This window comes from Stigmatopora nigra, chromosome 9, assembly GCF_051989575.1.
Source record: "Stigmatopora nigra isolate UIUO_SnigA chromosome 9, RoL_Snig_1.1, whole genome shotgun sequence".
Classification (NCBI taxonomy): Eukaryota; Metazoa; Chordata; class Actinopteri; order Syngnathiformes; family Syngnathidae; genus Stigmatopora; species Stigmatopora nigra.
Window position 1 is genome coordinate 2479641 of NC_135516.1, and position 23058 is coordinate 2502698.

At 39.4% G+C, this 23058-nt stretch overlaps 3 protein-coding genes across 8 annotated transcripts in view; 1 reads left to right on the forward strand and 2 right to left on the reverse strand.

The window, feature by feature from the left end:
* Positions 1 to 1483: 1483 nt before the first annotated feature.
* Positions 1484 to 3928, reverse strand: LOC144201539 (C-X-C chemokine receptor type 4-like). The gene is made up of 4 exons (XM_077724255.1): positions 2895 to 3928; positions 2605 to 2813; positions 2259 to 2542; positions 1484 to 2164 (listed from the first exon to the last, which is right to left on the reverse strand). Exons 1-4 carry the CDS (start codon positions 3099 to 3101, stop codon positions 1569 to 1571), a joined length of 1296 nt encoding a protein of 431 aa, XP_077580381.1. The 5' UTR covers positions 3102 to 3928; the 3' UTR covers positions 1484 to 1568.
* Positions 3929 to 7555: 3627 nt separating this feature from the next.
* Positions 7556 to 18696, reverse strand: LOC144201540 (uncharacterized). Of its 6 annotated transcripts, none has more exons than XM_077724256.1 (8): positions 18076 to 18471; positions 14527 to 14711; positions 14036 to 14446; positions 11617 to 11680; positions 11097 to 11539; positions 9540 to 9615; positions 8210 to 8332; positions 7556 to 8126 (listed from the first exon to the last, which is right to left on the reverse strand). In XM_077724256.1, exons 3-8 carry the CDS (start codon positions 14190 to 14192, stop codon positions 7715 to 7717), a joined length of 1275 nt encoding a protein of 424 aa, XP_077580382.1. In that variant the 5' UTR covers positions 14193 to 14446; positions 14527 to 14711; positions 18076 to 18471; the 3' UTR covers positions 7556 to 7714. The 6 variants fall into 6 exon arrangements, with proteins under 6 accessions (XP_077580382.1, XP_077580383.1, XP_077580385.1 ...); XM_077724257.1 differs by having other exon boundaries at positions 14036 to 14199; positions 14268 to 14711; XM_077724259.1 differs by lacking the exons at positions 14036 to 14446; positions 14527 to 14711 and adding an exon at positions 16900 to 17036 and having other exon boundaries at positions 18076 to 18468.
* Positions 18697 to 19980: 1284 nt separating this feature from the next.
* LOC144201357 (UDP-glucuronosyltransferase 1A1-like) overlaps positions 19981 to 23058 on the forward strand; it is a 7905-nt gene continuing 4827 nt past the window's right edge. Inside the window, exons 1-4 of the mRNA XM_077723915.1 lie at positions 19981 to 20583; positions 21025 to 21088; positions 21892 to 22040; positions 22918 to 23045. Of these exons, the coding sequence (XP_077580041.1) occupies positions 19993 to 20583; positions 21025 to 21088; positions 21892 to 22040; positions 22918 to 23045 (932 nt within the window). The 5' untranslated portion in view covers positions 19981 to 19992. The remainder of the gene's footprint in view (positions 20584 to 21024; positions 21089 to 21891; positions 22041 to 22917; positions 23046 to 23058) is intronic.

Here is a 23058-nt window from a genome sequence, read left to right on the forward strand (position 1 = left end):
CCATGTTTTTGAAATCGAACTACCCGGAGAGGGGGGGGGGGGGGGGGGGGAGTTGTTACTCCACACCAGTGAGGACCGACTAGGAATCGAATCCATGCCCACAGAACTGTGAGGCCAACGCGCTAAACCCTCTGGCCGAAGGCGCTTTCTTCATACAATGGTCCTGAAAATTTCTGTGGAATTCCAGACGGTAGAACATCTGTAGCATTTGAATATTGATGTTACACTGACCGGGAAAATCCTCCATACTCAGAAACCTTGTACTTTATTGTACAATAATTATTTTTCAAGCACACAGTTGGGGTATTCAACAACTCAGAAACTTTTCACATAAAATATCGTGGTTAATTGTCCATTAGTAATTTTCAATGGACCTGTACAACCAGGTTTATGACAACAGTTGTGTGTATCAAAAGAAAATGCCAGTCCTTGGCACCTCATGGCACATAAAAAAAAGTATTACTCTTGCACAAACATGTCCACACAGGGTATTGGCCCACAGACAAAATGGCTGATTATCATGCAATATTTTCCACATTAATTTTATTCTATCCATTCTTTGGATCAGTTGGATCATGAAGTAAAACTATACAAGGGTTTTAGATTAATCACATGATACACTGCACCATACAGTGTACAATCAAATATTTCCTAGTCCAAACGGTTACATGCTTTTATATTGCAATTTATCATATTATTATGTCGTGCTACAGTATACGTGGTTAAAGCTGTAACATTAGGATTCCAAACATTAATTTAGCATTTTCTAGTTTTTAACAAGTCAGAACACATATTTGACCTTAGAAAATTCCATGAAACCAATAAATAGATGGAATAAAATGTATGAATAGATAAATAATGACAAACTCATTTCATGGAATTTTCTGAAATGTGGGCCTGTAAAGTTGAACATTATTCAATTGATATTGTACATTGCTTCAGTTATACATTCTGCTATTCAATTGTTGAGTAGTAAATTGTTCTTCTTATCATTATATATTGCTTGTATGAATAGATTAATAAATACTGTATATGTTCAAATAAATAAATGATTAGATTTGAGACGCAAAAGTAGGACGATTGCAGTCCTTCAGCTTACCTAACGACCTCCCATTGTGTTCTGATTGAGAATATTTGCATGTATGTATAGATACTCAGCAAATGATCTTAAAATATTTCAAAGGTCAATTGTTTTGCTTCAGCTGTAATTAAGTTGTCACTCAGGAAGAATAAGACACAAGAGACTCACTTTTTTTGGTCATATTTATTATGTACTATTTTCATACAGTGAACTCACGGCAATAATGTATGTAGAGTGTAGATGAATCCAAAAAGAGAGTATTTACAAAATAAGTAAAGCCTGCCAGCAGACTTCCCCAGTGTAATTTTCTTAGATAATTTTGAATAAAACCAGAAGCGCGCTCGCACGCACGCACGCACGCACACACACACGCACACACACACACACACACACGCACACACACACACGCACGCACGCACACACACACACACACACACACACACACACACACACACACACACACACACACACACACACACGCACAACACTAACTAGAGTGCAAACTGGATGATTCAGACTCAGTGGTTGTTGAGGCACCATTGCGTCTTCTGGGCAAAACCTTCAAACTAGATGCCCGGCTAAGAGTCAAGGCTCTGCGGGCGGAATTCTTGAAACCTGCACCCAGGAAGGCGTAGAGCAGCGGGTTTAAGCAACAGTGAGCAAATGCCATGGGCTCAGCCACCGCCAGCCATACGCCCAGGACTGCCTCCAAGTTGCAGCTGCGGGGCAGAACTTCCAAACGCAGCATGGCATCCACAGAAATGCCCGCTCCATAGGGCAGCCAGCATACAAAAAAGCAGAGCACCAGTGCAATAGTCGTCCTCACAGCTCGTCGCTTCTGCCTTTGTCCACCGAGAGGGCCTTGGGTCAGCCTGGAAACAATGATGCAGTAACACACCAGGAGCACCAGACCCGGAATCACAAGGCCCACTAGGACGAGCTGTAGATGAAAGACCGCCACCCAGAGAGGAGCATTTTCTGCTGGGTAAAATCTTTGGCAGAGGGTGCTTCCCTCACCTCCTTCTTGTGTACGGGCAAATATTAAGTCAGGAACGGCCAATAGACCAGCTGGCAACCAAGCACCTGCAACCAGAAATGACCAAAACACAAATGGATACTGGTAAAAAAAACAGATGATTATAGAGGACCTGGCGCTTAAATGAATAGCGAGACTCACCAACATAGACCAACCTATGTGCCAACATTTGCCGCAAGCTTCCCGTGTTGGTGTCTGTTGCACGGACCACAGCTAAATAGCGATCCAAACTGATGAAGGCCAAGATGAGCACGCTGCCGTACAAGTTAACCGTGTAGATCACATGCACACCAACGCAGCTTGCCGCGCCAAAGCGCCAGTCTGCCAGTGCTGCATCCACAGCCCAGAAGGGAAGCGCCAGAACAAATAGGAGATCGGCAGCGGAGAGGTGCAGTCGGTACCGGTCAGTGAGGCTCGATTTGGACCTGATAACAAGCAGTTAGCAAACTGTATTTGACATTAAACAGAAGATAATAAGTCATCTCACCTATGGTGACAGCCTAACACAAAGACAACTAGACCGTTTCCAGTGATGCCCAGGAGGAAAATAAGAGCATAGACCACAGGCAAAAAGACCTGTTGAAAATCAGACGTCATCACGTGCTCCACTTCACAGGGCTCCTCCAGGTCCATGCCAATTTCGCCGGAGCCACTCCCAGAACTTGTGTCATTGTACTCATAATCAAATAGGATATGCTGCAAATGACAACAGTAATGATTAAATACACATTAAAATTAAGGAATGCCTTTTCCTGAATTTCTCTATTGAGCCCTTACCTCATAGTATGACATGATGAACTCTCCTTTCCCAGCAGAGTTAGGTTGGGACTCATGACATTTTATATACCGTGGCTCCGGTGATGCTCCTCCCTCAAAGACGCTGACCCATCTGTGTTCCTGCCGAAATGCATTTCCTGTTTTTGAGGTGTCAGGTGCTGATACTGCTTCTATCGCAGGATGCTGTCTGTTGTGTACACGCCGCATGAATTGTTTTGGCCCGGAGACCCCGGCTTTGCAATGACCAAGCTCTATTGGCAATCAAAAAGAATGTTGAAGAGGTATAGTCAATGTGTGTATACTGTGGGTTGTGCTCTCAGTGGAGCGAGGCCTTTCTGCGTCACAGATGGTCGTCCAACAGATGATTCGCGATAAAATAAGTCGTTACAAAGATTCCATATTTTTCTCAGAATTATTTTTAAAATACAAATTTAAAAGACATGACATCCTTACACATTTGTTGACAGATTGAAAGAACTCCAATGCCATAAAATGATTGACAAACAATCTTAAAGCAGGTCTACAAAATGATGAATGGCCTTAGACCAGGGTTGGGCAAACTTTTCGGCCCGGGGGCCACATTGACTCTAAAAATTTGACGGATGGGCCGGGTCAGCACAAGATACGATACATATAAAAAAAACCTGCATCCGTTAACAGTACATATGAAACATAAACAGAAAAAAGGACTGAAGTATGAACATACTCATCACTCATCTGGGATTTATGGGATGCTTTTTTTGTTTTCATCAGACTAAAGGTCTGTTCACACACATATGTGGAGCCAAATAACACCAGAATCACCATTTTGGAAATTTGGCTGCACTTAATGAAGCATAAAACTCAGACTTTCAGGGAGTTGAACTTGTCACATTGGAGATCGAGTAGTTCCAACTGCAACTCTGGTGGAACCGTTTCCGGGTCTTTTTAGAAAGGACATGACACCAGCCGTCATTTTTTTCCAAAATCACAAAACCGACGGCAGGATTGCTCATGCAAGTCGTCCAAGGATTTCCTGTATTTTTTCACATGGGGGGGGGTCACTCTTAATGCAACTAGTGTGAGGAAATGAGCAAATGACTTGTCCGAATAAAACCAGCCTGGTTTTGAAGGCGAAAGGTTTGCTTGCATTTCATGCTCATTTTCTCTTGTAGCTTCACATTCATTTCGTTCATGTGTCAGGATGTGCACAGTAAAAGTTAAATGTTCAGAAATGTGTCAATATTCACAAGTAGCTCCAATAACGAACTCATCTCCAGTTGAGCTCCCAAACATACTTTTACTAGACTAGTGCGCTATCTACTGGGGAAACGAGAGTATTGCAGGAAAATGAATGAGGTCATTGATTTTTCTATACCGGATTTTCACGACTATTCGGCACATCATATTTTTAGCCGCAGTGTCAATAACCAGTGCTATTTCTGTATTTTACACACAAGGATGTACCGTTCTTTGAGACACAGCCAGGCATGGCATACATATATTATTTATGGAGTAGCGCTGTCTAGGGAAACAGCCCCCGACGCTATTTCCGATGCGCAGTGACTGCTGGTATATATAGTCCTTTTGTCAATACACCCAGGTTGACGGCTGTGATAACTTTGCACTAATAGCATCAATATACTACAACGGCGAACAGACTAATATGGTGCTACATGCACCAAATGCACGCTACACTCGCACGCTCAAAACATGTTTTTAAAAAGGCAACGGAAGCTAAACTAAGTTCGGTTGTACTTTCTTTATCCATTTTACAATGTACTTATGTCATCATCACCCACAAAACCATCATAGTCCTCTTTTTCACCCTTCGTCATGCTGTGTTGATGTCAATGTATACAGGCCACAATCCATTCGCAAATACTAGCTAGCTGGTAGCTAGCGTAACCTTTCCAACGGTGCTTTCCATGGTTCGTCAAGCTGTATATATGTCGATGTATACAGGCCACAATCCATTCGCAAATAGTAGCTAGCTAGTGTTGATGCCGATCGCCAGGGCACAATTAGTGTTGGTCCATATATAAAGCACACTGGATTATAAGGCGCCCTGTCTATTTTGGAGAAAATGTGAGACTTATGTGCGCCTTAGTTGTGAAAATACGGTAATTTGGACGTCGGCGGGCCGGATTAAAAAGCCTAACGGGCCGTAGATTGCCCATGTCTGCCTTCGACGAAAATACATTCTTGATATGCTTGACCTATGCAAAGCACCACAACCTTCTACTTCAGTGTTTCTCATTTATTTTCTGTTGCACCGCCCCCCAGTAAGAATCAAACGTTTCGCATGTTTCTGCTGTCGCTGAAATAGTATAATTTATAACAATTGCAAGTACACCTCTGCTCAAAATTGTGTCATTGTTAAAATGAAAGAAAGAAAAGAGTATTGAAAAACAATTAAATTAATCATTTAACATAATAAACTAACAAAATAGACTCAATGTGGAGAGGGTGATCAGTGTGACATGCTTAGGTGTTTAATTTATTAACGATCGCATGTATATCGATATTCGATTATTGATGCCTTATACAAATAGCTTGACCAACACGGGAGATTTTCTTCATTCAGTAAAGTTGGATTGAAGAAGCAACAATGAATCACTATTGTAATTATTTCTCCCTGTGTTTCATTGCTTCCGGTCCGAGTGATGCAAAAGTAAGTAATATAATGTTTTTAATCGCAGAATTTTATGACTTTTCTCCAAATATTACGCAAAAAAATGTCCTCACGCAGACTTTACGTCGCCAAAAGTTAATGCCCTAGAGACCAAACAGCTTCCGGTTCATGTTAGAGAAAAAGAGCAACAAAATGACAATTTCCCAATTTGAATATTGTAATAGTAATATAATCTATAATTTAACATTCAGCATAGTTTGATTTTAACCTTGTAATAGTTCAATTTCAATCTTGTTATATTCATATTAATTTTTCTCTTAATATTACTTTCTATGACTTCTTGCACTTTTACCGTGGTACACCTGACCATTGCTCACGGTACACTAGGGTGCCGCGGCACAATGGTTGAAAAACACTGCTCTAAATTGCCCCTGGGTACAAGTGTAAGCCTGAATTTTTGATTTTTTTTCCTCGTGCGATTGATTGGCCACTGATTCAGGTTGTTGTCTGTCAGGTTTAGAACCATATACATTCAATAACTTCGGATCAGAGGTAGCACACGCAGAGTCGGCTTGATGAGATTTTCAAAGACTTCAGCTGAGGGAGGGGTCGGGAGCAGCCAGCACTTGGAGATGAGTCCATCCCGCCGCGTGACCAGTTCGAATCCCTCCCTCTCTCCAACAGTTGAGCTGGTTTTATTAACAAAGGGTCATGTGACCTAGGTACAAACTTAAGGCGGGAAGAAGTAGACAAAGAAATGGGAGTGTCGTGATAGATGACACCCCCTTAACTAAAAGGTGTCATGATGGAAGTTTCCACTGGGTCATGCAAAATTCTATTCTAGTGACTACACTATATAAACCAAAAGACATAATAATAAGCATAAAATACATTCATACTTCACATTGTCAAACTGTGAGTATAAGCGGTACAGAAAAGGAATATTACAACACTTGGCATATTTGAATTAGGATGTTCAAAGCTATTTTATTTCTGTCAGTCTGCTTATTTTGCTCTGTATTAAAAGTAAGCTGGCTGTCCGGTCGGTGGTCCTCCGGTTTCCTCCCACATATTCCAAAAACATGCATGGTAGGCTGATTGGACACTCTAAATCGGTCCTAGGTATGAGTGTGAGGGTGCAAGTATGTCCGTCTCATTGTGACCTGCGATCGGCTGGCCATCGACTCTGGGCCGGAAAAAGCTGGGATTGGCTACAGCACCTCCCACAACCCTAACCAAAATAAAGCGGTTCAGAAAATGAGATGGAATTAAAGGCAAGCATATTTTTTCAATATTTAAGTTTGGCTCACTTTTGCAGTATGATGCACTTGCTATGAGCTATAAATTCACCCCAAAAATTACAACAAAAAACATTTTCCGAATTTCCTAGCAATATTTGTAACTCACAAAAATGATGACTGAATCAAGGTTACGGCCTGTATGCACCCAAATTAGACTTGACATGCACAAAACTGCAAGGTGGCAAAGACGAAACACCATAACGCGGCCAATGGGGTCATTTATTTGAAAATGGAGAAAATTTAAACAGATAAAACGCAAAACAAACTAGATTTTGACATCTATGAATGAAATTCTAAAAAAAAACAAAAATAAATCTTGCATAAAATGTGAAAAAAAAACCTCTCCTGCCAGCAATTGCTCCCTTGGGGTGCGGCCATCTTATCGTAGTTTAATCTGCTCTTACTGGCCAGACTCGAGTTGATACAAGTGTCCGTAGTGCAGTGTTTCCCAACCTTTTAAGTTATTTTCCTGTTTTTACAGATATTCACGGTCTGCAGATATCAACTTTGATGACGTAAGATCGCTGTGAAAAAAATAGATTTTGGAATAATTTGGGGGGAATTTTTGAATTCCTGTTAATAAAACTTTGATGAGAACAACTTTATCATATAAATTTGGTATTAAATTAGAAGATTTTCAGATAGTAGTGTGCCTTGAGATTTTATCAATGCAAAAAGTGTGCTGTAGCTAAAAAAAAAAAAAGAGGTACTGTCTTAAATCCATACACCAAAAATAAATGAAAACATTGAAGTTTTTCATTGAAACCATTTATTCTGATCTGGTGGGAACTAAAACATTATACACTCTAAAAAAACAACATAAATACACAAATCGTTGGATTAGAAATACTTCCTTCGAAAAATTTATCAGAACTTTAACAATGAGACGAATGAGCTGCATGTATCTAGTGTGTTTCTTTGACAATAATGCTGCTGTTGCCACGTAACTGGGTGATCATATTTTGAAATTTAACATTTTGTGCTGGTGTTTTCTTCTTGGGTCCTTTGAGCTTGGGTGCCTTACCACCACGCTTTGAGTTCTGCGGGAACAACTTTGGTTTAATTTTTGTGGTGAATTTTTTCTTGTTTTCAGCAATGCTTTTTTCAACATTCAAATCTTCAACAGCCAGATCATCGCAAGTAGAATGAAAACTGCTCTGAGATGACCAGTTTTCATTCTCATCCTGAGGGGGGCTGCTGCTAAGGTGACGCTTCTTCCCGGTGATGCGAGAACCACAAGAATCATTTCTTGGCCTCTTTTTCTGGTTTCTATTGGGTTCCTTTTTCGCCAACACTTTGCAACACTGTCTGAGGTTCCTGAACAAACACATTTATCACAATTCACAGTTAACCTGTCACTTATGAAAAACGAGTTTTAGTCGCGAGATTTAGGGCATTACCTCTGAAGTAAAATATGGGGTCTCGAACACAAGTCTTTATTGCTCTTTTCCAGATTTTTTTGCTTTGCTTTTGTGCTTCGCTTCACGTGTGTGTGAAGACGCTGCAAAGTGTGAGCAAGATTCCTAAAAGACAAAATCTGTATCTCAGTCGAGATTTTGACTATTCACAGGTCACATTGTTTTGGTTTCACAATAGCTTTCATGAACCTTGAGACGCAACCCAAATTGTGCATAAAATCTGACCCCTTTGATATGAAAGTGCCAAATTAAAATCCCAGTTGGACAATAAAATGATAACGATAATTATCTTGAAATAATTTTTGTTAATGATAAATTTAAAAACATTCGATAATAATTTTATATTATAAAAACTATAAACTGTGATTACACCTGACAATCACAGAAAATGGGGGGCACTGTTACGAGCTGCACGCTAGTTCCAGACCAACGCTCAGGAGAAGAGGAGGAAACGTGTTTTTAGCATTTTGCCAATAGAGGCTAATACAAAGCATGAACGCAAGGGGACAATAACACGGCCTAAATAAACAATTATGAGATGCAGGACAACACTGAGCCAACACACTAAATGATCTAAGTGATTACCTCTGCGCAAAAAGAAGGGTGGCTAGTTGACGGTTGGATAATGCGGAGGAGCGAAGTGGAAGTTTCCCGGCCAGTCGGCCGGGGCTCCGCCGGGCCCTGCCCGCGGCCCCTGCCCTTGGCGTCGGCTGGTGCTTCGGCAGCCCATACCCTCAATTCAGACATCATTTTTTTGTCCAACAAAAGCATCTTATATGCAAGTAAGACAATGAATGACTTATAAAGGAAAATTTTACCCAAACATTTTCATATGACTGATGAGGTCAATTTCAAACATAGTGCTGCAAGAGGATCTTTGAACTTTTCAGAATTAGCATTTTGTAACTTGTTACCGTAATAACTTTTGCAACCTGAATATGCCGAATGTAGTGACATTTGTACCACTGTATTTTGTCTGTTTTTCTAATTTTGCTCCTAATCTGTGGGTGTTGTCTATGCTCAGTCCACTCTAATCAACCCAACTCAGGTTTGGGTCAGTACGCAAGTTGGGCGATTACATATCCTTTATCCTACTCTTGCAAGCAAATGTTTTTTTTTTTTAAATCAGAGGTGTGCTTTTTGAGTCATTGACATACTAATTAAGTTTCTCTTCATATGCTTATTGTTTCAATTCAATATCACAATTTAAAGATTGTATTGGAAATGGAATTTGTGGACGAATGTGTTATGGCAGAGAGAAAAAAATGGTGATTTTGTGAAATCGTGTTTTTGAAATCCAGTTTGGACTTACCCTCTCAAGTAAGGTAGCCTTGTTGGCATCCACTTTTTAAGCAATACCCAATGATCGCAGGTTAATGAGGTGGGATCTGAAATAGGAATCACAGGAACCTTTTTAAGAAAGCGTTGTTGTACAAACCTATTTTCTCGCATATAAGCCAAATTTGTAACAAAAAAAGGTTTCTGGATCATGGGTACGGCTTACATGCCCACAACACTTACAGCATTGCTATACTCTTTCAGCAGTAGATGTCGGCAAATTAAAATTTACTATTTGTTGGTTATTTTCTTTCGCATTAAGAAAACAACCATTACTGGATGAAATACCACATGCGATGATTTTTCTTAAGATTTTCCCTTCAAAGTAACAACTTTACTCCCTATTACAACCATGAATACGTAGGTTAAAATTGTGAATTAGGGGGCGACTTGTACACGAGAAATTGTAAAATTCAACGATTGCAGGGCAATTTGAAGGGTGCGGCTAATATGCGAGAAAATGCGTTATGTGCATGGAGTTTGAATGTTTCCCCGGGCCTGTATGGGTTTTCTCCTGAAACTTTGGTTTTATCCTACATCCCAAAAGCATGCTTGGTAGGCTGGTAGAACACACTAAATTGCCTCTAGGTATGAGCGTAAGAGTGAATGGTTGTCCATCTCCTTATGCCTTGCAATTGGCTGCCCACCAATCCAGGTTGTCTCGCGCCTTGTGCCCATAGTTGGTTGGGATCTGCTAACCCTAGGGCAATACCCCCTGCGACCTTTGTGGGGATAAGCGGTCTGGAAAATGAATGTATGAATAATCTACACCAGTGGTCCCCAGCCCCCGGTTCGTGGACCGAAACCAATTCGCAAGCTACCTAGTGTCGGTCTGTAAAAAATCTTAACGTTTTTAATCTCACCCTCCTACTTGAAATGAGAAAAGTTGTTATAATAATAATAAATAATTGCTATTATGCTTGGGACTTGTTTTTTTGCCGGCATGGGTGTCATTCGTGCACAGACCCGACATTTTTCTTAAGTTTTGCCCTCCCCATTAGCCGGTCTGCAAGAAAATGAAAAGAGTTTTACCGGTCACCAGTACTAGGTAGAGAGCTCCACGACAAGCTTTTTGGATATCATCCAGGCAACAGAGGCTTTAAATTGCAAAAAAAATGAAGGATGTATTGGGGATTGGTTGGCAACCTATACAGTTTTCAGCTGATTATTTTATTTATTTAATATTGCACAGCAACTTTTGGTTTGAAGGCAAATTTATAAAAAATAAAGACGCTTGTCAAAAATTCTGCAGCTTTTGTTTTGGAGGGAGTTGTCTTATCTTTATTGGACAACAAAACAACAACAACAAAACTTTTTAAAATCAACATATTTCATATTCTCTTTTCTTATAGTGAGTTAACATATTTACTTTCATATTTGAATAAGGAGGTAAGTAATTTATTTACTGATTCAAAGAAGTTTGAAGTTTCATAATTTGAATAAAAAAGATGGTTATCGTGATAATTATCGATAGACTGATTTTTTTTTAATCGTCATAACAGTTTTTGCTATATTGCACAGCTCTACTTACCATTATCCAAGAGTTTATCTTTGATAGGGGTTTTAAGCCTCTTTGCCTTCTGGTACAACCTACGGCATGAAAGGCATGGGCGTTTTCTTCTTTGGTTTTTGTTGGGTGCTGTGACTTTTGAAGGGTTATCAATGGTGCTCGAGGTACAGGGCTCTGCTGAAACATCTAATCTTCTATCAAGGAGCTGTATATCATTATCCTCCTCCTCAGGCTGTTCGACCACATGGCTGTTGATGATGTCAATGAGGTCATAGACATTTCCATCCTTCTGAGTTTGGTTGGTGTCAAAAAATCTTCTCCGTCTCTTGGACCGTATCTTCCGTGTAATTGTGCCTTCATTGGTACTGGGACTTTGGTCAATCTGCTTCTTAGACACTTTTTCCACTCCGGAACAACGTCTAGTTTTCATCTTGTATCTCAAATTCAGACTGTAAATAAATGAGCTGTAACCCAATAAACAGGCTTTTTAATGTGACTGAAGCCAGAATATGGATATTAAACGTTTAAGGTTACACCTCACCTTTGAGAGACAGACTTTATATGTGTTGATTCGAAGCAATGATTCATGACTACCACCTGGAGTCCTGTTGAATCGACAACAACAAATGTAACAAATTTAACAGTGAGGGTGAAATTATTACAGACACTCCCCTACTTACGAACGAGTTACGCTCCGAGCGCTTGTTCATAAGTTGAAATTGTTCAAATGAAGTTGATTCAGTGCTATATTTTGTATTATAATTTATGTTTAAGGCCTATATGAGTATATTGAAGGTTTATATAAGTGCATTTGTATGTTTGAGGCTTGTATAAGTCACCACCATTGGTTTGTACTGAAAAAAAACATTTAATAAAATGGAGATAATACATACAGTACTGTATACATACATTAGAGAGATGGAGAAATTTACTAGAAACTGGCCGAAAGAAGCTATCTAATGACGATTGCAGTTTTCTTCTTTTTTTCATCATAAATGATGCGGTAGCACTGTATGCCATCATTCAATTGATTTGCAACGTTCAATATTTGGGTCCTGCTGCTCGATCTTCCTGTTTATAAATGGCACGGACGGTCGAACAATTCAAGTTGTATTCCCGTGCGACGCTCACCACTTTCTCATGCGCATCCAGCTTCATTATTATTGCCACTTTCGTTTCAAATGAAATGGCTTGCCTCTTCCTTGCACCTCCCTCACTAGAAGCCGTTCGCTTTTCACCAACCATATTGAATAATGGATGCACGAGATATTTAATGATAAAATTGAAAAAGATTCTTTGCGCACTGGATATGTCACGCACTTCCGCACTGCAGAGGAAGGTAGATGCTGGGTGAGCTGAGCTCTCGCAGTGCCAGGCGTCGGTATTAGCGGCGGAAAGAAGCACTACTCGGAAAAAGGCGCGCAATACAAAATCAAACTTTCGAACAATTTGCAGACATGTTCGTATGTACTGTTGTTCGTAAGTTGAATGTTCGTAAGTAGGGGAGCATCTGCAGTTAAGGCAAAATCCAATTGTACGGTAATCGAAAACGACGTCAGTAATTTTGCTATTTACCACCTCGTGAGTGTTTGCATGTGCCATGTTAAACCGCTGGCTTATTTGCCACGCAACACGCTGTGACCCGAGTATTTACATTTGAGATTTGGGTTACCAAAGAGAGTCTTCATGTCATGGTGCACGGTGCTTCAAGCCTATTCCATCTGCCTCAGGCACGAGGCAGGGGACACCCTGAATTGGTGGATAGGCAATTCCAGGTCACAAGGAGACAAACAAGAATTCACTCACACCTAGGGGCAGTTTAGAGTTTCCAATCAGCCTACCATGCATGTCTCTGGAATATGGGAGGAAACCGGGGTACCCGGAGAAAATCCACGCAGGCCCGGGAGAACATGCAAACTCTAAACAGGTGGACCTAACCGCTCATCCGACGGGCCGCCCTTTGAGATATTACATTTCTTTTTTTCTTTGGTCAATCTCAGGCCACCTAGTCTCCCCCCATTCTCATTGAAAATGGTCAAAACTGTCATTCACTTCCCTACTAAATAAAATATTGTAATATTGTTATTACAACTGGCTTAATTTGTATCTTCTGTATGATACAATTACCGTCCGTTACTGTGCCTGCTTTGAAATGAGAGTTTATGAAAAATCTTTAAATCAACACTTCACCTTTCTCGGTGACAATCACTGTGGACCAATATCCTCAATATGCTCTAATTCAGGGGTCTCAAACGCGCGCCCCGTGGGCCAAATGCGGACCGCGGGACGATAATTTGCGGCCTGCGTCTTAATATGCAAGATTAATGTCCGTGCGGCCCGCAAGATTGATATGAATGACACTGTGTTCGGAGCTGGATGAACCAATCACGGTGAAGTATACGGCTCTGGAGGGTGGGACATTGGCCGGGCTGTCCAGTGCCTCGCTCACTCCGCTCGAATCGGAGAGCTGCCGTAATCCAACACGATCGGAGGGCGAAAGTGCGCATGCGCCACAGACCCGCGCGACTGAAAGTTAAATGGTCAAATCGAAAGTGCGCATGCGCCACAGAACCGCGCGACTGAAAGTAAAAAATTCAATCCGAGACTCATTCCTAGTGTAAACACATATTACAGCCCCAGAGATGTCTGTTTCAAAGCATGCCGTGAAGAGAAGTCAGTGATGAGCACAGACAGTTTCAAGAAAAGTGGGGAGTGCAATATTTCTTTGTTGAATATGGGGATGAGCTCTACTTCACTGAGGTACGTTGGCTCAGCAGGGGAAATGTATTGAAGAAATTTTTTGAGTTGAGAGCAGAAGCAAAAGACTTCATGGAGATAGACGGGGTTGCTGTTCCTGTGCTAAGTGATCCCAAATGGCTCATGGACTTAGCTTTTCTTGTTGATATCACACATGAGCTTAATGTACTGAACAAGAAGCTACAAGGCCAGGGGCAACTTACTTGTCAGTGCTGCCTTTGACAACGTGAGAGCATTCTGCACTAAACTTTTGTCATGGAAAGCCCAGCTCTCTCGGGCAAACCTTTTCCATTTCCCAGCATGCAAGGCTCTTGTGGATGCAGGCACACCATTCAGTGGTGAGAAATATGTGGAGGCCATTTCGAAGCTGCAGGAGGAATTTGATCACAGATTTGCAGACTTCAAGACACACAAAGCCACATTTCAAATTTTTACCTTTGATGTGCAAGATGCCCCTCCTGAGCTTCAAATGGAGCTCATTGGCCTGTAGTGCAACTCTGCACTCAAAGCCAAGTTCAGGGAGGTGAGTGGAGAAGCAGACAAGCTTGGGCAATTTTTGAGAGTTGACCCCCAGTTTCCCTGAACTTTCCCGAATGTTCAAGCGGACCATGTGCCTTTTTGGGAGCACATACTTGTGTGAGAAACTCTTCTCCACCTTGAACTTCAATAATTCCAAGTATAGGTCCAGACTTACTGATGAGCATCTTCAAGCTCTATTGAGGGTCTCCACTGCTTCCTCCCTCAAGCCAAATGTGACTCAGCTATGTGAGAAGAAGTGCTGCCAGGTCTCTCGCAGCAAGAAGTAGACAAGAGAAGCTGTGTCCAGAATATTTCATGTTCAATGTTCCATTCAAGTTCAGAAAGTTAAAATTTGAAGAGCTGTTAATACAGACATTTGAAACGGAACAAAAATAATTAGTTTTCTCTACTTTGCCAGCCACTGTATATCTACTGTATTCTCATTATTTTTAATTTTTTTTTATTACTTATTGATTTATTTTTTATTAATCTTTAAGTTAATTTAATCCATTATTTTTTGTTAAAAAATAAAGATATTTGATAACGTTAGAATGTTTTATCAGCGCTTTTCTTGTGGAAATCCTGATGTGGCCCAGTCTCACCCAGACTCTGCCTCTTGCGGCCCCCAGGTAAATTGAGTTTGAGACCCCTGCTCCAATTGGTTCAAAATAAATACACATGACATTGGATCTCTCACCTATTTCATTCACTACAACAAGCTAGTGTTCAAATAAACCTGTTAAGCATTGATTCTTTTAACAAATCTATCTTGTGTGTTATAGTTAAGAATATACATTTATTGCGTTTGAATGAGAGGTGAGATCTTTAGCCCGAGCCCAAACCCAACCCGAAATTCGGAAACGGGTCTGGCAGAAATTCTCTACAGAGCAAAGTTAAGCAGAGTTAATGCAACGCTCAGCAATACGTGAAGAATTCAACAGGAAGGCGACTGTGGACAAAGCCACCACCATTCCACCACTACAAATCAGAAAAAAACAGGGGAGAAGCAAACTTTACAATTTTGTGGAGAGAAAAAAATCCTTAAAAAGTGTTTTATGAGACGTGCGATCACCCACTTTAACAACGTTTGTCTTGTGCATTTTATAAATATTATTAAAAGTCGTCAAAGGCAATTGTCTTTGGATTGATTTTTCTCAAACCGTCTGCCAACACGCACCGCCAAAAGGGAACTTAAATCAAAACAAGTACGAAGCAGTGGCGATAACATAACGGGTAAAAAATTTGATGCCAAAGAAATTATAATATATTAATGAAAAGGATTAAAATTTCAAAGTATACAGTCATACCCCAACCTACAATCAGCTCTACCTACGACATGGTTGAGGTACGATGAAAATTTCGATCGAATAATTCATCCTAGATACGATCAAAATTTTGAGATGCGACCAAGCCAGGTGGCCATAACATGAGAAGCGGTTTATCATTGTAGCGCACTGTATTTTTTTGTTGCATCTCTTTCGTGTATAACAGATATCTACGAGCACTGAATGATTTATTCAGGCGAGTTTCTCCTAGCGTCGACCAGGAAACGCACAACGCGCATGCGCGAGCAAAAAGATGGCTTTCTGGGTAATGAAGTATACTCGTGCACACAACACCGATAGCCAATGGCACCCTTTCTCAGAATAAAACTTCATTACCCACAATCAATACGTGGCTAAGCTGAGCTGTTGCATTTCCTGCTTTTCCTTACTTAGGAAGTTAGCTCCCGCGATTGCTCATTCAATGATTCAATTTCATGATTTTTTAAGGATTTAGTTGATAGCTTTGGGACTGTGTAGCGAATCTGAGTATTTACATATAAAATACTGCTCTACTTACAAAATTTTCAATTTCCAAAAAAAGTTCCAGAACCAATTAATTTCGTAAGTAGAGGTACAACTGTACTTGCTTTATTAGGCTATACCTAGATATAAAAATACAAATATTAGGATGTATTGCCAGTTTTATTTATGTAAATTATTGACAATAACATGACATTTACATTGTTGCATTTACTTGAGTCTCTTTGAGGAAAATGTAGTTCTAAGAGTAATTATTTGACACAATACTTTATACTTGAACTTGGGTAGATGTGCGAAGAAACGGTACTCTTACTCCATTCTGTTACGACTAAGAATGCCACAATACTGACTTTTTGAATTCCAATCCAATCAGATTTTTTTTTTTCAAGAGTTTTACCGATACAGTTCCAATGCAGAACAGATGCACAAATTTTAAGACCAGTAAAAGTATAAAATATATAATGTAAATGATAAATTGCTTTGAAATAAAGTCAAGAAATGCTTTGTTTATGATAGCACATGATGATTTGTTACTGTCATTAGTTTCTAAAGAGGTGTAGCCACAGTGATTGGACATGTTTGACTAGCAATTTGATTTGAAGCAGCTGAAAAGCACAATAGTTCTCAAAACATGCAACTACTGGATTGGAGCTGAACTAGTGACCAAATCCAATACTCCAAAAATATTTGTTTCAAGCACCGATACTGAGTATCGGATCGGGACATTACTAGTTACTATCCACCTCTGGGAAAACAATATCAAGCAAGATCCCCTGGGCATGGTAATCTTTACATGGTATAAACCAGCGGTAGGGAGGGAACCTATAGCTCAAGAGCCACATGTGCCTCTTTCCATGGGTGCATATGGCTCTCCACTAACCTGTGAGATAAAATATGGACATCACTTATGAGAGAGCGGAGTCCTGAACGCACCAATAAGCGTTGGCACTACCTTTAGCGACACTTTAACCATAATTGTTTTTCATTACTATTCTGCATGCATAATCTCATTGATACTGATTGATAGGCAAAAGCATGACAATGTTGTCAAAATAATTCAGAAACTTTTTGTACTTTTAAAGTGGTGAAATGACAGAAAAAATGCATTTTCATTTTTTTTTTCATTTTTACTATCCAATTCTGAGAATGGCTCTCAAGAAATAACTTTTGAAAATATGAAGTGCTTATGGCTCTCTCTATTAAAAGGGCTGCCGACCCCTGGGATAAACAATGCTTTAAAAAGTAAATATAATTTAGGAAACACCTGCGACAACTGTCTCCGATTTTGTCACTAAGAACACAAATGCCCCGTTTTTGTTACACACCACATGAAAAAGCAGCTACATTGAGTGGGGTTAGTGTGTCAGCCTCACAGCTCTGGGGTCCTGGATTCAAATCCAAGTCATGACCACCTGTGTAGAGATTGCATGTTCTCCCCGGGCCTACGTGGATTTCCTCCGGGTACTCCGGTTTACTCCCACATTCCAATAACATGCATGGTAGCCTGATTGGACAGCCCCTTGGTATGGGTGCGACTGTGCATGGTTGTCCTTTGTCTCCTTGTGCCCTGCGATCGGCTGTCTCTCGCCTCAAGCCCTGACTCAGGTGGGATAGACTCCAGCACGTCCCGCGTCCCTAATGAGGAGAATGCGGCTCAGAAAATGAGATGAGATGAGTCCTAGGGGTGCCTCTCTAAATAGACGGCAAGTTTGCAACCTAATTTATGGTACGTTATAGGCCACTAAAGTAAGTAATCGCGACAGGCCTACTGATTATTATTATGTATTGCATGTCAAAGGTTCAGGCAGCTCATCTTGAAAGATGCTGAATAAATTTATAAATAAAATGTGGGTAAGGGCAATAAGAATCGGTCCTTGCACACTTCAGCAAAGATAAGAAGGAACCAAGTAGCAACTTACTTGACCTAAGAGGGCTCAATGTCTGTGTGTTGACACTTTCATAGCTAGACTCAACATCAAACTGTAGACGTGTAGCTTCTACGGATGTAAATTGAGATTATGCCTATTAAAAAATGTAGATTTGTCTTGTTGCGCCTTTGGGACGTAATTCTTCCTGCTTTCTTCTTCTGCTTCACATTAAACAATCTTTTAGAAACAGCGCCCCTTCGCGGTACGTCTATTGAATTATTGCTGGACATTCAATGCATGAATGTAAGTAAAAGTTAGTGAAAAGCAACTTGTCACAAAAGCAAATGAATAAAATAACTTATATGACTTCTGCGTTTAAACACTACTTTAACGCGTTGAACAACGGCCGTCAATTTGTAAAGCACAAAAAAGATGGGGGTGGCTACAGTAATGGCCGTCAGGTAACTGTCGTCATTAAAAAAGAACTCAAAAGACTCAGTTTATACCTTACGTTTCTTACTGCACGCTTAAAGTCGCAATGGCCGTCTGGACTGGAGAGGGGAAGGTGTTTTTTTTTAATAAGTTTAGTTATTGAGGTCGAAGTGCCACAGCAATCAAAACCATACGCATGCGTGGTTTTAGTGGCAAAAACGAAACTGTGGCGCTCAGTCAAGCGGAAGGCGGGTTTGGTTGTCCTAATTTTTCTTTCATTTACATTTTCTGAACACCACGGTTTACAATAGTTATTACAATAACACAGGGCCGAATCATTGATTGAGTTTCATTTTTTCATCATTTTTTTAAATTCAATAAAAAACAATGTATAATTCATTATATATATATATATATATATATATATATATATATATATATATATATATATATATATATATATATATATATATATATATATATATATATATATATATATATATATATATATATATATATATATATATATATATATATATATATATATATATATATATATATATATATATATATATATATATATATATATATATATATATATATATATATATATATATATATATATATATATATATATATATATATATATATATATATATATATATATATATATATATATATATATATATATATATATATATATATATATATATATATATATATATATATATATATATATATATATATATATATATATATATATATATATATATATATATATATATATATACATACATACATATATATATATATATATATATATATATATATATACATACATACATATATATATATATATATATATATATATATATATATATATATATATATATATGTGTGTGTGTGTGTGTGTGTGTGTGTTTGGTGAGTATAACAAATGTTATGGAAGATGATGCGAATAGCAATACTTAATTGTTCTAAATTCAGTGTTAAAATATTTCGTCTCGCCGTTCCTCTTTTATTCAAGGAGCCTGTTGGCACTCCTTGCATTAAGATCTCCCTTATCTCATTTTCTGAACCGCTTTATCCTCATTATGGTGTTGGAGCCTATCCCAGCTGTCTCCGGGCCACAGGCCACAGTGTCCAATCAGCCTACAATGCATGTTTTTGGAATGTGGGAGGAAACCAGAGTACCCGGAGGAAACCCACACAGGGGAGAACATGCAAACTCCACACAGCTAGACGTGACCTGAATTTGAACCCAGGTCCCCAGAGCTGTGAGGCTGACGTGCTAACCACTCGTGACACCGGGTCACTGCATTGAGACATAAAGGATATTTAAGAAATCATCCAACAATTATATAAAACTTGGATGTGCATCAAAGAAATTCCTCTCAATTTTAGATAGCAAAGATATTGAGGAAAAACTTTTGCACGTTTTGCATGCACTGACTCCTGTTTATGCTTTGATTCAAATGGTAAACCAGCTTATCAAGCAAATATCTGAACTCAGAGAGGACTTTGGACACATAACACATGCACAGAGAAATTTCAGCTGGCCAGATAAACAAAGGAAGGCGTAGGATAGTCCTCGGGGTGAACATTTTCTTCAAGCTAACACTTCCGCGCGCTGCCTTTCAGGAAATGACAACCATGAGGAATGTAGTGGTGTGTACGCTGTGGCTGCTAAACATTGCTGTTGTTGTTGCCTTGGATAAGAGCAGCCGACCTGGGGGAAAAGACAATATCGCTGTGAGTAACACCACTTCTTATGTGGGTAAATTGCTGGTGATACCAATGGATGGAAGTCACTGGGTGGGAATGAAAGCCATTGCTCAGGAAATGGGTCGGCGTGGACACAGTGTTACTGTTCTGATGCCTGATATCACCATACTGATTAGTCCAGGGGAGCACTATGAGACGCTGAGCTACCCTCTTCCATATGACAAGGCATATGTTGACTTTGTGATGTCCAAAAATGAAGACGTGCTGGAAAAATCTGCACTGTCTTTCTTTGAGAGAATCCAGGAAAAATTCTCACAAATACAAAGAATTGCAGGATTACTTCACACAACTGCAGAGAGTCTTCTGTTTAATGCCAGTGTTATTACGCATTTGGCTCAACAAGTAAGTCCCTTTTACTAAATTCCAGTGCAATTCTGTGTCCGTAAGGCTTATGCTAAATATACACATTATTAAGTTTATATACTATTTCTAAAAAGTTGGAAGGCTTTCAATTGTATGCATATCCTTACCCACTTATAGCTTGTCTTTCACAACAGGAAGTTGCTCATGTGATTTGCTTTAACCAATAAAATTTTTACTTCATTTAAAACATTAAAATTAAATTAAAATTAAAAATTGTATTTAAACTGCAGGTGTTAAAATAACAAAATTCAAACTGGAACAGCATTCAAGGTTATATTGAAGACAAGTCTTAAAGATTGATTAGAATTGTGCAATTCTCTCAGCCCAGCTTAAATTTATTTGTGTTCTAACGTTTATAGACTTCAGACTTAAATTGTACAGAAGTATCTGAATTATGTTTAATTCACTCCTGTTTCACAGGGATTTGACGCTGTCCTTACTGACCCCATGGTTCCTACGGGCTCCATAATAGCTCGTAAATTAGGTGAATACTGCAGCATTGCAATATGTTTCCTGCATGCATTTAATACTGCTTGTTCTTATTTGGGTTGCAGGGGAGCTGCATTATTATTAGTTACACACTCGAATGACCTCCAGGCAATTGCAGTTCACATTGTAATTCTATTGAATGATGTGATAGCACCTGGTGATAAGGAATTTTGTTTTTAAGGGGGTGTCTCAGATACAAGACAGGTAAATGGAATTATATCTCATAAAGCACAAGCATACAAAAAATTAGAAGAAACATTTGCACATGGACATTAAAGAAAATAAAACTACAATAAAAACACTGAGGCGGCCTAGTGGGTGAGTGGTTAGCATATTGGCATCACATTTCTGGGGTCCTTGGTTCAAATCCAGGTCAGTCTACCTGTGTGGAGTTTGCATGTTCTCCCCGGGCCGATGTATGTTTCCTTTGGGTACTCACGTTCCAAAAACATTCATGGTAGCCTGATTGGACACTCTAAAAATGCCCCTAGGGTACGAATGTGCATGGTTGTCCATCTCATTTGCCCTGCGATCGGCTGGCCCCCGATTCAGGGTGTCCCCCGCCTCTGTCCCAGAGCCAGCTGGGATAGGCTCCAGCACCCCCTTTGACCCAAATGAGGATAAAGCAGTTCCGAAGATGAATGAATGAATAAAAACACTGAAAACACGATTTCATGATGAATGTTGATTCTTAATATAATGAGAATACTCGGCCTTGTTGCAGCCTCCATTCTTCCTCTCCACTCCCAGTAATTCTATGGCAATGTTTTCTCATGACCTTATTTGAACCACTTTCAGGTGTTCCCTCAGTTAATTTACTGAGGGGAATTCCTTGTTTTTTGGACATGAAATCTGCTGGGTGTCCATCGCCACCTTCCTATGTTCCACGCTTCTTCACTGGCCTTACAGATAAAATGGACTTCAAGCAAAGGGTTCTCAACACAATGGTGAAAAATGACTCGGCAGAGATCTTAAAGAGAAAGACAACATCTTAATCAAACGCATTCCAGGAATAAGAATCCTGTTTGGGGAATGCTAAGAGTATCGTTACCATATGCCTGAATTACAATTTTTATGATAGCAATTTAATTCCTCAGTACATACTAACAAAGATATTGTCATACAAGGTCAGGAAAGTAGAGCTAGTTGTCAGAGTAAGAGAAATTCAATTGGTTTCTAATTGTGTCACCCAATATGCCATTATCATGGTGCACGATAAAAGCCTTTAACGCTGATATTTTCTCACTCCAAGAAAATATTTATTAGTTCAAGTTACTGTTGCGTTGATTGTGTATTTTCCCCTTCTTCTCTATTTTAATGTGAGTATCCCAGATTCCCTTTTTAATGGAATTGTTGATACCCGTGATCACATGCACCCGTTCCCGAGTCTGTGTGACTAAAATTGTCGTCAGAAAATGGCAGCAATGCTAAGCTGTGTCATACTTATGTCTGAGACATAAATGTCTCTATTTTCAGAGGTTTAAAAAATTCTAATTACATAATTCATTATTTTGAACCACTACCTTTTACTTAAGGGTCAATATCATACTAGGTGTTGTCTTTCCCTTTAAAATAATAAAATGTTCTGGTCAATTTCAGTCATTGTTCATGTGTAATTTTTTTTTCCTTTTTTTTTTTGCTTTTTGTTTTTGACCCATTGACTGCTATTGACGGCATCCAATTCATTTGAAAAGGGAAGGGCTGGTATTACGACCAATGTCGTCCTTCCACTTCAAATGGCTCAGGACGTCTATCGCAAGCAATGAGCTAAACTGAACCAAATTAAATCTAACAATTAAATCTTTCCCATCCTGTGTCTAACAGGTGAGCGCACTAGAACCAATCCTTTGTCAAATCTTTTATTGGCGTTTCGATCGAATGGCTTCTGAGTTCCTGGAAGAGGATGTGGGTGTAGCTGAAGTACTGTCAGACTCTGCAATCTGGCTGCACAGGTGACATGAAAAA